This window comes from Ananas comosus, linkage group 4 (genome assembly GCF_001540865.1).
Source record: "Ananas comosus cultivar F153 linkage group 4, ASM154086v1, whole genome shotgun sequence".
Classification (NCBI taxonomy): domain Eukaryota; kingdom Viridiplantae; phylum Streptophyta; class Magnoliopsida; order Poales; family Bromeliaceae; genus Ananas; species Ananas comosus.
Genome location: NC_033624.1, coordinates 10,771,841 through 10,786,182, shown reverse-complemented (window position 1 = coordinate 10,786,182; position 14,342 = coordinate 10,771,841). Strand labels below are relative to the sequence as shown.

Sequence of the window (14,342 nt, the reverse complement as noted above, 5' to 3'; positions counted from 1 at the left end):
CTATAGTTAGATACAAAGAGGGGCGAAGTTAACAGTTTGATTCATTCCAATATACAAAAGCTTTCTCGCTGAAGCAAAACATCAAACACCTTGAGAGCAACTGATCTATAGTTGGATATTAAACGCAACAAATTGGTATTTCACATGCTGATATTCAAAGGCTTTTTTGCTGAAACAAAATATCAAATACCTTCAGCAACTTGAAGAATCAAAATGGAAGTAGAGAAGCATCATAAGATCATATGAATCAATAAAAAAGACATCTAATAATTATAAGTAAAAGACAGAAAAAATGATGCTCAATTAAAAAATCGGCAAAAGGTTGGAGATTAATGGTGTGATTAACCCAAAGACAAAACGGACATCAAATTCAAAAACATAGAGATTTATTGTAAGAGACAAGACAAAGACTTACCCCCAATTTCACCATCCTAGTTCGTTTCTTCATCTATTCATTCACAGTTCCTAAAAATTGCCTCAATATCACTTTGCTCCCAAATCAGGAAATAAAAAAAAAAAAAAAACCATCTATGGATTTTGTGAAGAACTTGTTTTGAATAAAATGTTATGGACCGAATTATTTTCGAAATAGCATTTTAGAAATAATTTATGAGCATACACGATAATTAGAAATAGCATTTAGACAAGCACTTTTGGGTCAAGCAAATATTTTAGCATTTAGACAAGCATTTTTGGGTCAGCAAATATTTTTTGTTCACGAAACTAAATCACAACAAACCAGAAGCTCAGAGTCACCGAATTTGCTTACGCTCGTCAAAATCACTCAGAATATATGCATTTTAAAAGTATCAAAATAAAAAAAAATAAAAATAAAAATAAAAATATTGACTTGCATTACTGAGGTAACTTCTCAAACGCATTCCTAGAGAACACACGAGAATACTTGACCTAGAAATAGTTTCCAAAACAACACAAAAAAACAGAAGCAGCTGTGAGTTCACAATCATTCTTTAGTACAACAAAACTGGTTTGCTGCAACAAAAGCCAAACCACAATACAAAAGCGAAATGAACTCGCGTGATCTAAACAACAATTTAGAGCTGAAGCAGATATCATTTTTACAAACCTGAATAACATGTAAAGATCTTTTTTTTTTTTTAATTAAAAAGTTGAACTAGCCGAGAGTGCAACTTTAAGACCTTCTACGATGCACACTCTTCAAATAGTGCACAGGTACACATTTTCTGACTGTTGACCAAAACTAATTTCCGCTCTTTACGAAGGTTTCATGACTTCTTGTATTAAGCCATTCACTGCTGCTATCTTGGTCAGAAATTCGAGCTCGTCATCTAGCGGCTGTAGACAATAAGATCGCCAATAAGAAGTTCCGGAAAAGTACAGGCACAACAAATAATAAGCGAAGAAATTTTATGAAATATCAGAGGTTAAAAACCTGCAGGATGGAGAACGAGAGCGTGATGGGCTCCGGCTATCCTCCTTAGTAAAGGGGCCACGGCTATCCTTCCTAGGAGATGGACCACGGCCATCATCCTGGGGAGTTGGAGATCGCCGATTTGATCGATACTCCCTCTCCTCTCGAGGAGGGGAGATGGACTTTGCAGGAGAGTAATAATCATCACGTGAGCTCCTTTTCCTGTCCCTGCATAACAAAATAAAAAATAAAAGGAGAACAACAAGCAATCGAAAAAAATTAAAGAATCCCATTACAGGGGTTCCAGTGCACGGAAAATAATAAAAACATGTAGTGCTACTCAAATTAGCACTACAGTCAGAAAATGATGTAGAAAAGAAGTAAACTCAGACTGTAGATTCTCCCTGACTTGGGCCTCCCCCAAATCAAATTTAAATAGCGAATAATACTACTTTTACCTGTAACATCTCAAATTCCCACAAATTTTATGAACTCGATCCAAACATGTATGAATACGGCTTTAAAATGCAGTTGGTTGTTCAACAGCATCAGTTCTCTCCCAACAAATCTTTGCCTCTACTTTCTTAGCCAACACATTTGTCACTTGTGATTGTATCCTCAATCTTTAGCTGCGAGACTTTTGAAGGGCTCCAACTCTCTGGAGATCATGATACTTTCTAGTTTTGGTTCTGGTAATCAAGTTTCTTTATTGCTTTTTTACCTCTAGATTCTCTCTTGACTGGATAATTGCAAAGCGAAACTAGTAAGATTCAGAGAACACTAGAATGAAATATCTCATTTGGATAACAAAAGCATAAAGTTACTATGGATAGTGAATTTATCTAACAAACCATATGATCAGTAGTGAGTTATGTTGGCGAAGCTGGATTAACCGAAACTTCTTGAATAGCTTTGAAATAAGATCAAGGAAATAGCCAAATTCTTTTGGTTCACTTTCTCTTTAGTCATTAGTATAAGCCTTTGAACTTTACGAACTCTTTGACTTTAATGATCTGCATAAGCAACATACTAACAAGTCGTTCAAACGTCCTGAAGCACAGAACACAGCGCAGCATGATTAAGTTTGCAAATAACAAAAAACATCATTAAAAGAACTCATATCCATGGTGAAATCCGATATTTTAAAGCTTGCATAGCAATATGAGAAATTTCCTAATAACTATTATTTTTGAAAATGCAAATAAAAATGCAATTAACCATAAAGTTCAAACATCTCCACTAATTTAGTTATATCTGAATATGATTTAAACAAGATGTGGTCTTTTTAATAAAAATGCTATAAAAATCTAATACGGGTTAACCAAACTAAAAATTAAAAAATTAAAGAAAAAATCACACCTTGAGTCACGCCTGGGCGGTGAAGGTGAACGTGAATATGCTGCCAAGATGAGAAAAATAATAACGTGAATCAAGTTCAAGAAACCAGCAATACTACTTCAGGAATTTTGTACATAAATATGATTTATAGCAAAAAAGATTAAAAAAAAAAAAAAAAAAAGTATAGATTGTAAGAGCTCTATTTACTTACAATGGTGTTGATGCCTAGGGGATCTTGGTGAGGATCGTCTTCTATAACCATCGCCCTTGTATCTATCACTGCACGAGCAAAAGCATATAAGTACTTGGATAATGTAAATTGTAAACTACATTCAATATATCACGAATGAAGTGGTAATTTAAAAGAGGAGAAAAATAAAATGATAAAATACCTTATTCTACTGTTCGTGCGCATTTCTTGCGGAGTTTTTCTGTTTTCTTCAGCATATACAATCGAAATCTCACGTCCACAAATAAGCTGATGATTCATTTGCTGCTTGGCCACTGCTGCATCATCAGCATAACGGAATTTGACAAAGCCAAAGCCCCGTGGTTCCCTGCAAAAGTAGCACCCAAGTACAAAATTTGTTTATGATTCTGACAGCTCTATGTGCTAAAAACATCACCAGGATAAAAAACCAATTTAAAGGGAAGTATTTATAGCAGTGAACATGGTAAATAAGAAACCATGAAACCCCAAAAACTCAAATTCCTGCAATGTATAAAGAAGCCAGTAGCAGAAAATCACAGAAAATGTTGTATTCTGAATAATCAGAACAACATAAGAAACTGACACCGATCCCTAACTAATACAAATCAACCTACGTTAATGTATCACGACAACACATGGTAATATAGGCCGATCCTAGCAAAATAGTGATATATCCCTCCACCACTATATAATGCAATCAATAGCGACACTAAGACAATGTAACAATTCAAATATATTGATTTCTTACACAAGGGTTCATGTATTAAAAAAAAAACTAGCCTCATTATGATACCATATAGCAATTTTTGGATTTTGATAATTAGATGTACCAAGGTCCAAGGACCCTCATGGGTTATGATGTGAAACTTGACGACCATTATATTGGTAAATAAAGATTACATTATTGGCAATCCATCAAACTCAAGTGCGTTCAACTTTTCATATTTTTCCTTCCCCACACCAACCACTTTCATGAGAGGCTGCACTTCATTATTTACTTCTTTGGTTTTACTCATATATTCATTCTACTATGACTCGAATATAAGATACATTTACATGCATATATCAAGGGTATCCCATCATTTTCATGCAACTAGATGGCAATAGAAAAAAATTTATGAGAAATGGAGGTTTTGCAAATTTACATTGATGTAATTTTATCAGTTCGTAATATGCCTCATAAGAGAGTTCCAAGAGAACAGTAGAAACCTTCTTAAAGATTTCATTCATGTAGAACCGTTTTAAAAAGTATTCTTAGCTCCTTCAAAAATACCCTCATGGTTTTACAGGGAAGCTCGACAAATGACACAACGCATGTCAACATGTAATATATGACCCAGGACTGGGATAACCCGTTAGGGTGGGATAATTGTCCCACCCCTTTGTGGGAATAGGGATGGGAACAGTTGTTCCTACCCCCACCCCTGTTTAATTTTTTTAAAAATTTAACTTTAAATTTTAAATTTTAAAAATTTATAATTTATAATCTTAAAATTAAAATTTTATAATTTTAAATTCTAAATTTTAAATTTTAAATTTATAGTTATATTTTAAATTTTTAAAATTTAAATTTTAATATTTTATATATATAAATTTAGATTTAATCTTAATTTCAAATTTAGAACTTTAAATTTGTGAATTTGAGATTTAAAAATTAAAAATTTTAATTTTAATTTAATTTTTTGAAATTTAAAAGTTATATATTTAAATTTTAAATTTTAAATTCAAATATAATATAAGGTGCAATATCATTATTTTCTATTTATAATTACCTACTATTCTTCTTATTCCATCTTATCTATCCAAACAGTATTTTTCTTATTCCCGGGAATAACTCAATTTTCATCCAAACGCAAAATTGGTCTAATTCTTATTTATACCTGAACTTGTACCTATCCATGGACTAGGCAGTTCTTACTTATAACCGAACCAAACGAAATGTCAGAGTACAAAATTGTGTCTAAAGGATTATTTAATTATCTTAATGAAAATATAAATTGCTAGATGGCTGTAAGGCTCGGTTCGTACTGTATGCTGAGACTAAATCAGTTAGGAGGCCAGATGTTTCAAGGGTCGTTGCTAAGATGGATGAAAACTGTCCTTCAAAAAAATATATAGTGTATCAGCAGCAAAGTTAAAAGAACCACCACCTAAAATTTAGAAGAAACATTTATAAGATCCAGATGATTCCAAGAGACCAACCGCATTATCCATCAATTAGACTTAGTTAGATCAGTTAGAAAAACAACGGATAGTTAAACTGCTTCTAGGAGGTTCTTTGTGCAAAATAACGTTTGTTGGAGAAGGATTCATGTGACCGCCTATATAAGTAACTAGGACATATGGTTCTGCTATATTTTACGTCGTATTGTTACGGTGTAGAGATAAAATACATTTCACAGAAATAGGGAGTTTAGACCAAACTTAAATTCCTCGATCAGGGCACAAGAGGTGCACAACCATTGGACGTATTATGTATGTAACATACCGAATCTCCGAGTTACGATGCTAACTTTGATCGAATTGATCAAAGTGAAGCAAGAGTACGAATTGCAGCGTCCCCGACCTATTCTGGAGGCGTGCGGATGGTTGGAAATGAGTTCCGAAGATGTTTAGGTGTTTTCGACGCAAACCAAGCGCGAAAACGAACTCCCGGAGCAATTCTGCTGTTAAAGTGCAAAATTGGCACTTGATACCGACACCAGAGCAATGCAGTACCGGTAACTAACCATTGTGTGTTAATACAACTCTCGGGATCCGGACCGTACGAGGCTGTGTACCGGTACTGGTCTTGTGTACCAGTACTACGAGGCAGACAGGATTTTGCGTAGCCTCGGGTTGGATGGCCTATACCGGTATCGTTGCTGGGTACCGGTACTAGAACTCTCGGGTACCGGTATTATAACCCGAGTACCGGTACCCAGTCTATAAGGAACTAAATTGTGAAGGCTGAGAGTGAGTTCTTGGGGGGGCTTATTTGCAATTGTGCAAGCCTATATAAATACCCTACCTATACACCTGTACTTCTCATGCAAAAAGTACTTCATTTTCTTCTCCAAACCTCATCTCCTTCTCCTTCTCTCTCTAGAGAACTCTACTCAATGGTGGAATTGAAGGAGAATTGAAGTTAGAGTTTGGGGATTTTGGTGAAGTAGAGGCTCTTAGACAAGGGGGGCTTCTTGGAGCAAGAACCTGAGGTAGGTTTCTTGCAATTTCTTGGTTAGGGTTTGGTTTTATACCCTAAATGGTTAGGTTTTATAGTCTCTAGGATTTCTAGAGCTTGATTATGCTATGAAATTCTAGAAACTTAGACTATATTGGGTGTCTTGTATGAACCCTAGAGTAAAAATGGGGTTTTGCTAAATATGAGATCTAACTTAGGTTTGATCTCTTGTAGCCCTAATTGGAGTATAAATCAGCGCGTTGAGTGACTTGGATCGAAGTTCCGACGAGTCTACGTCAAGTTATTAGGGAAAAGCCTCATTTCAGCTTCGTTTGTCGTGGGGCGAGAGGAGCGGTCGTCCATAAATCGCAGGAAGTGGTTTTCTCGCACTTCGGCATTACCAAAAGGTAGGTGGTGCTATCCGAAGTCTTCGAATGACCCATTATGTCTAGTTACTTCTTGAGCATATTGTATGTGTATAGTGGATTCATGCATTATAGGGTAAATGTGACATATATGGTAATTGTGCATTCTTGTATGCTTTGGAAGCAAAGAACATGTGAACTATAGATGATGAACACAGAAACCCTATAGGTGTATGAAGCATCGAACTATGACACTAGGGAACAAGTGACATTGTAACTAGACGGCATGAGTAGCACCTAGTATAGAGAATGCTAGACAAGGAAAATGAACTTGTGGCATTATAATGAGATGAATTGATTAGCATCTAGAATTGGAAATGTTAAACATAGAATAAAGAGTATGTCAAGGTTGTGGCATGGTATCCTCCAAGTGAGGATTGGATCGTACTCACAGGTAGTCTGAATGCTCGAGGTAGGTCGCTCCACCTTGGGCGGTGAGCTCCGGAGTGTCATCAACTGGGTTGGTAGTGGAATTCTCCCCAGCAGACAGTCCCATCGGGTTGTAGCGGTATTCTCCCCGACAAAAGGGATTTGGTTTGGTGAGTTGAGATTTAACCAAAGGGTTAAACAAGCGAATTGGATAAAGGTAAAAGAGCATGCATACATTATGAGTATACTATCTCTATTCAGTTTTGTACAGGCATTGTAGTGGCATTAGTTTTGGTTTCTATATCCCTTTTCTTTCCTACATATGCCTGTGTAGACCTAGTGGGTAAGTCGGCAAGATCGGCAGCCGAACCCACTGGGAACTTTCATTAGTTCTCACACCACTAACCTTGCAAATCCTAACGCGAGCAGGGCGGTCGAGGATTGCGGCAAGGGCATCGAGCCCTAGATAGTGGCTTCCTTCGAGTTTAGTATTATGCCCTTTTGAGATTCATCTTTTGTAGGTTGATGAATGGACAATATATAAATATATGAATGATGTATGTATTTGAAGAACATATGATGTAAATTTGGATCATGGATGTAATGAAATTTGAAACTTTGTATTTTGTTTCAATCTTGCAAAGTACAATGGATGTTGTAATAGTAGTTAACTTACTTTCACTTTAGTTGTTGTTGCTTGCCCTCGAGCAAGCCATGTATACCAAAATTTTCTATGTATGAAATGGCTATACACGTGATTGTTGTTGAGCCTTGGGCGGATAGGGAAGGTCCTATCCGTTCGGCATCTGTGGACGTGCCCGAACCGGCCAAATTGATGGTCGCGGGCCGTGACAAATGAAAATCTAAATTATCAAAGTACTAGAGTTTACAGATTTAATCATCTGCGCGCTAAGCATCTCAAGTATATGCTCTGTATGAAACTAAGAATGTTAATATGCATAGATTTGATAATCTTTGTACCATATGGAACTTAGCACAAAACTACTGAATTTTGATATACAGGCAACTAGGCCTCGTAAAAATATAAAATCCTAAATTTTCGACCAAACTGCCTAAGTTTCTACATAGCATTTGATGGTTATTCCATCCTAATGAACTTAGTAAATACTATCAATAACTATGCCATGTTTATGCAATGTACCAAAAGGTGTTGCTCATGCCAGTGCAACATTTAAGTTGCTATTAAAATAGGCTACTCACACATTGAGTTGAACTTGAGCCAGACTAATAAAACTACAAGCCTAGCTGATTAAGTGCTTACAATAAGCCAAACCTTACTTCTTTTAGTAGTTAAAAAAAGCCAAGCCTAAAGCAAGCTACTAGAGACTAGAGCCTGAAAAATCTCCACTAAGTATAGCCAGTCTTATAAAACAGTATTGACAGATGACAACATGTAGGAGTTCATATGTTTAAGCAAACACTATAATACTGTTTGATTCCTTTGGCTTTGATATCTATTAGTTCACAAAGTCCTCAAATTCCCTTTCCTCCCACTCAATTCTTAATCCATCAAAACAGTTCTGTACTTTTATCATCCCTCTAATTTGTCATTTTCTTCATTTGCCACAAAATATAAGCCCGTTAGACAGCCACTGTCATCAATCTATACATTTGATTTTTGCAGTGAAAATTCCTCTCAGTTGAAATGATAATGACGAAGTCCTGCTCTCAATATGTTTTGAAAGTGGTTCAAACTCTTATGTGTTTTAATTTCGAGTTATTTCCCGCTATAATAATGAAGAAGTGTCATTTGAGTGATATGAATAAATTACGCATCCCAAACACAGAGAGAATAAAAAACAGAACAACAAGAAACAAGAGGTGGTAAAACAGCAAGGAACCATTATTGTTATTTGTAATTTCTCAAACAAGAGGTGGAAATATGCCAAGGAACCATTATTGTTAGTTGCAATTTCTTAGAAGACTATTGCTGTCTTTGTCAAGACAATATAAAGGTCCAACATGTGTAGGTTACCCTAGCATGGTCCCTAAATGCAGCATACATATTTCTATTAAAACACATAAATGAGCACAAAACCAGCTAGAGTAAAATTTAAAAACTCCACATGTCAACTTATATAGAACAAAATATCTTCTATTGTTCAAATATAGGATTTCTTAACGTCTTGATCCCTTCATCTCCAACATATTAGCATTCAATCCAATAAATTCCCAAGGTTATGGAGTCGAATATATAACAATTGCTTGGAATTTCTTGACAAGTTAATAGCAAAATAAACAGGAACAAGCATTATATGCAAATCTGACAATATATTGATGTAAGACCTACAGATAATTTATGGAATACGTAAGATCAAATATACATCACATACATTCATTCATAAGATATATTATAATGGCATGGAAGGAACCGCTTATCGTAGATGAAGAACTCAAGAAATGAAAAATAATGAATAATTGCGCAAATCAAGGCTGTAGACTGCATTGCAAACCAAAAAACAAATATCACACCATACCCTGTGTAGTAATTCTTCGGAAGGTAAACATCCTTCAAAGGGCCAAAGCGTTCAAATGGAATACGAAGATCCTCCGGCCTGTGTGCATACGCAGTCACAAAACAAATAAGAGAGAAACTAATCACTATACAAAATAATTAAAAAAAAAAAACCTTTTTCATTCAAACTCCTAAAACATAGCAGAAGAGAAAAGCAATTCATCAAGCAATGAGCACAATATATGAGAGAGCTCATGGAGAAAAAACACAAAAAAGAAAGAAAGAAATAGAGAGATCATAACTCAAAGAGGACTTCACCTCAAATGGTCAAAGATGCCAATTATCCAACAGAACTAGGAATCAGTGTTAAAGAAATCGACCAGATCAGCAAAGCAGGTTAGATGTTCAACCAGTGTTCAAGAAGTAGGCCAGGTCAGCAAACTAGGTTAGAGGTTCAACCAATGTTCAAGAAGCTGGGTCAGCAAACCAGAGAAGGGAGAGGATCATGGTGGGTTAGAGGCAGTGTTTGAAAAGGAGCGAGGCACAAAAAGGCGCAAGACTCTCCTGGAGCCTAGGCGCGAGGCGCACTGCGAGGCGCGCGCCTCAAGAAGGCGAGGCGCACAGTAATTTAATTTGATATTCTACATTAAAAAAACTCCAAAATAACTATACAAAACTAAAATAACTATAAAAAAGTAAAGAAAACACATGCATATATGTTCTCAAGTTAAAAAAAATATATTTCGACTTTCAACTTAAAAGTGATTGTGGTGCCAATGTTTTCATTTGGCCTCAAGAAGGAGAAGAGGGCCGGTAAAAGGAGAGAGTAGTAGGAGGAAAGGGCGATAGATTGATTTCATTAGGATTTTTTTAGGTTTCTTTTAGATTCTTTTACTAATCTTATCGGGCTAAAACATAAAATTTATATCCGAAACCCAATAACCCAAAAACTTTAATCCAAAATCCAAAAAATATTAAATATGCCGAGGCGCGAGCCTTATGTGCGCCAGGGCCTAGGCGTGCGCCTCAGCAATAGCGCCTCGCCTCTCTATTGCTGAGGCGTGGAGGCCCGCGCCTCACGCCTAGGCGCTGAGGCGCGCGCCTCAGGTGAGCCTTTTCAAACACTGGTTAGAGGTTCAACCACAATCGAACCAATGGTCAAACTATCAAATGTATATGCATATATGTACATACACTATGTGATCTCCATGTAATATCCCAAATAAACAAACAGTCTTCTCTTGAACTAGTAGCTAACTTAGCATCAGTGTTTGAAAAGGCGCAAGACGCAAAAAGGCGCAAATGCTTTATGGAGCCTAGGCGCGAGGCGCACCGCGAGAAGGTGAGGCGCATATCTAATAAAAATAAAACACTCTTAACAAGCCTATTTTAAATGAATGTTTTATATTAAAAAATTCTAAAATAGCTATACAAAAACAAAATAACCATAAAAATGTAAAGAAATCGCATGCATAAATGTTCTCAACTTAAAAATAAAAAAAATTATGTTTCAACTTTCAGCTTTAAAGTGTTTGCTGCTGCTTCTTTCTTCTTGCCGCTACTACTTATTGCCATTGGGGGGTGAAAGAGAGAACGACCAAGAGAAAAGGAAAAGTAAGCGTTCAATTAGAAATTTTTTTAAAAAAGTTTCTTAACATTTTAGAATATATTGAAGAAACTCAAAACCCAAAAACCCACACCATAGACACATTAAACGTAAATATCACGAGGTGCGTCTGAGGCGCGTGCCTCACTCCCTGAGGCATTGAGACTCACGCCTTGCGCCTAGGCGCTGAGGCGCGCGCCTGAGGCACGCCTTTTCAAACACTGCTTAGCATAGGTGATTAGCTACGTTTTTTCCATCGAACAATTCAGAGGCGTGAATTTTAGAATTAGCAGAAGAGGCTTACTTATTTTTCTTCCAGCTCTAATGTCCACTTAAATTTGTCCAGTTGGGCAGTTTGGAACAAATTCATACAGTTGGGCAGTTTTGTACCAGTTTTGATAGTTTTAACCTTTTTTTCCTTATGAAGCTGTTGCTATAGCCTGATTGAACCGGCTCTATAAGTGGTTTCTAGTTAACCAAGTCAAACCAGCCGATCCAATTCAATTCTCTAAACATAGATAAGAATAAATGTTTCGAAGGAAAAGATTAAACTTTCAATTATCATTTTGCTTACACTAGTAGGATAGGGTGCTAACACTATTAGGCTAGGTTGTTGATAGGAAGTGAAGAAGAAAAAGAAATGTAATACACATAAAAATAACTGCAAAGTAGGACATCATTTTCCTATGTTATTAACTGATCGTTATCAGATCATAAAAACAGCACAATAATGATAACAAGGCAGCAATAAATTATTGCTTGTATGAATAGAAATATCAGCAAAAATAATGAAAAATCATCTTAGAGCACCAGCTCCTAGTATAAACGCAAAATTCTTTGTTACTCAAGATTTCACCAATCTAAGTCTACTAAACTTAGGGGATCCCAAAAGCATACAGACTTATTCTTAGACTTTACAAATTACAATGCTGCTTTGGTATCTCTTAGAAAGACTATTAAGAATACAACGAAATCAATGAAGTGTGAGGCAGCAAGTGAACTCTAGGAAGATCACCAACATACACTTTGGGTGAACAGTCAGAAGCCCATGCATAGCCAGTTCTCTATTTTCCTCCAAAATGTAAGTCATTTAGGTACCTAATCATTAGGTGCATCCAGGTGAGTAAACCATCTTCCAACATACCTCCTACAGTATACCAAGACCAATCCCATGAACATAATCACTAAAAGATAATAAGAGCGTACTATTCGCGGAACAAGAGTGACCAAACAAAACTTTCCTCTTATTTTCAATTCAATTCTTTCGTTCACGCATATCTCCTACAGTACACCAAGATCAATCTCAAGAACAACCACAAAGACAATAATACAACAATTTCAGTGACAGGACTTGGATAGTTGTGCAAATAGAAAACTTAGGCCTTAAGATATCTAGTGATAACTCATTCGGTTTACAGATTTTCTTGTCTGATTGAAAACTAGGAGTCTGAATTTTGCTCTTAAAAGTCTTAGCATCCATGATTTGGTAGTATAGCATATTTTACCTACAAGGTGCTTTATCATATCCCGAAAAGATTTGACTCGGACGGAATATGGCATCCATTCTAGGCATTCGATCACACTCCTGTCTATCAAATATTACATACTTCTGTGAATAAATCGAAAGAATATACCGTATAAGATGTTCATGCATCCAAACAGGGCCTTAGGGTTTACTGAAAAAAGGAAAAACGAGGGTCAAATGATTGCGACCTCGCATCAAGGGCGACGTTTCGCACAAGAAGGCCGGACGGGGCCGGGGAGCGGCGGAAACCGCGGCGGTCGCGGGGGTCGTCGTAGCGCTTCCGGCGAGGCGGGCTCCGGCTAACCCGCCGAGGGCTGTAGCTCGGGCTCGGGCCCCGGCCCCTGCTTCGGCTTCTGTATCTCCTCATGAAACCCTAGGAAGGTGGGAAGAGAGAGAGAGAGGGCGAGAGAGAGAGAGAGAGAGAAACCCTAGAAGGAGGTGGAGGGAAGAAGAGGAGTCCGGGCGCTTTGAATAGGGTAAGAATGGCTCCCCACGAAATAATTTAAATTGCTATATTATCCATCGAATTGTTTATGAGATAAAGCCAGGAATGTAAAACGGGCCTGCGGCCGTGGGCCTCCTGGCCAGGCACAGATAGGGGCCGGGGGGAAGTATTGTAGAGTTCGAATCGGCCCGGCTCGGCCTGGCCTGCATTTACGGAACCTGCTGCGCCTAAAGTTTTAGACATGTCGGCCCAGAACAGGCTAGGTCGTGTCGGACTGATAGCTTCGGCCGTGGCTCTGAACGGCACGGTATGGTAAGGCCATAGTTAGTTAATTCGGATTCGGTAAAAATTTGGTACGAATATAATTCGGATAAAATTCGTCTTCTAATTTTTAAATTCGTTGAAAAATACGGCTAAAAAACGGATTCATCAATTATTCGGATACGTGATTTATACGGATATTATACGTTTACTAATTAAAAAATTCGGGATTAAAAATTCGGCTATTAAATTAAATTTTTTTCTCTCAAGATTATGCTATTAGCATAATATTCATATCTTTTAAAAATATAGAATAAATAGCTACAAAATTAAAGCTAATTAAGTAAAATTCGAAAAGAAATTTTTTTTTTTTTTTTTTTGTCTTAGGCGAGGTGTTTGGAAAGATTTTTCCTTTTTTCTTTGTGTATTTTACTGTTTTGGGCCAGCCGGCCCAAGAGCCTCATGCGCAGGCAGGCGCGGGCGTCACGGGCAGTGCGCGCGGGCAGCGCGTCGGTCGGCGCGGCCGGCCAGCGGCAGAGCGCTCGGGCAGCGCGGGCCGGTGCCGAGCCTGCGGGCTTGATCCGTTTTTTTGGACCGAATAATTCGGCTCGCCGTATAATACGCGAACACGTATTTTTAGTCAAAAAATCCCGTTTTTTTCCGAATTTTTTCCAAAAATTCGAAAATCACCGTTTAATTCGAGTTTTCAAAAATTCGGGAATAATTCGCGAATTAACTAACTATGGGTACGACACGATCTGTTGCCTGGGGCGGCGGGGGAAGAACTTGGGAGAAGGGTGTGCAGCGCAGGTTGGGGTCTCTTCTCCCAACTCCCGAGGGAGCCTAAGAGAGCTCGGCCTATGCCCAGCTCCCAAGGTAGCCCAGGCTGGGCCTCCGGGCTATCTTGCGAACTGAGTCCCTTTTTTAAATTTTTTTTACAAAACATATAGTTTTAATTTTAAAATTGTCCAAATATTTTTAAAATTTTTAATTTTTTATTCAAATAATTTTTAAATTTAATTTTTTAAATTTCTGTCCAAATAATTTTTTACAGATTTATAAATTTTTTAAAACTTTTATCAAAATAATTATTTTTTATTTAATTTTTTTATAAATAATTTTTAAGTTTT

The 14,342-nt window shown here is 37.1% G+C and overlaps 1 protein-coding gene across 7 annotated transcripts; it reads right to left on the bottom strand.

Moving 5' to 3' along the window:
• LOC109709355 (serine/arginine-rich SC35-like splicing factor SCL28) lies at positions 832–12,997 on the bottom strand. Of its 7 annotated transcripts, none has more exons than XM_020231548.1 (8): positions 12,695–12,997; positions 9,393–9,475; positions 6,923–7,043; positions 3,124–3,288; positions 2,943–3,010; positions 2,753–2,792; positions 1,415–1,621; positions 832–1,317 (listed from the first exon to the last, which is right to left on the bottom strand). In XM_020231548.1, the coding sequence occupies exons 1-8, from the start codon at positions 12,871–12,873 to the stop codon at positions 1,311–1,313; spliced, it is 870 nt and encodes a 289-aa protein (XP_020087137.1). In that variant the 5' UTR covers positions 12,874–12,997; the 3' UTR covers positions 832–1,310. The 7 variants fall into 7 exon arrangements, 5 of the variants coding, with proteins under 5 accessions (XP_020087137.1, XP_020087138.1, XP_020087139.1 ...); XR_002216071.1 differs by lacking the exon at positions 832–1,317 and adding an exon at positions 1,852–2,443 and having other exon boundaries at positions 1,487–1,621; XR_002216070.1 differs by lacking the exons at positions 832–1,317; positions 1,415–1,621 and adding exons at positions 2,114–2,132; positions 2,245–2,443.

Bases quoted from the DNA above. Each gene is read 5' to 3' on its own strand.
- LOC109709355 (XM_020231548.1), bottom strand. From the start codon at position 12,873: ATGAGGAGATACAGAAGCCGAAGCAGGGGCCGGGGCCCGAGCCCGAGC. The intron at 3,289-6,922 runs GTGAGTACGATC...CTACTTTTGCAG, and splicing joins CTCGAGCATTCAGACTACCT to GGAACCACGGGGCTTTGGCT. The intron at 2,793-2,942 runs GTAAGTAAATAG...TCATCTTGGCAG, and splicing joins CCCTAGGCATCAACACCATT to CATATTCACGTTCACCTTCA.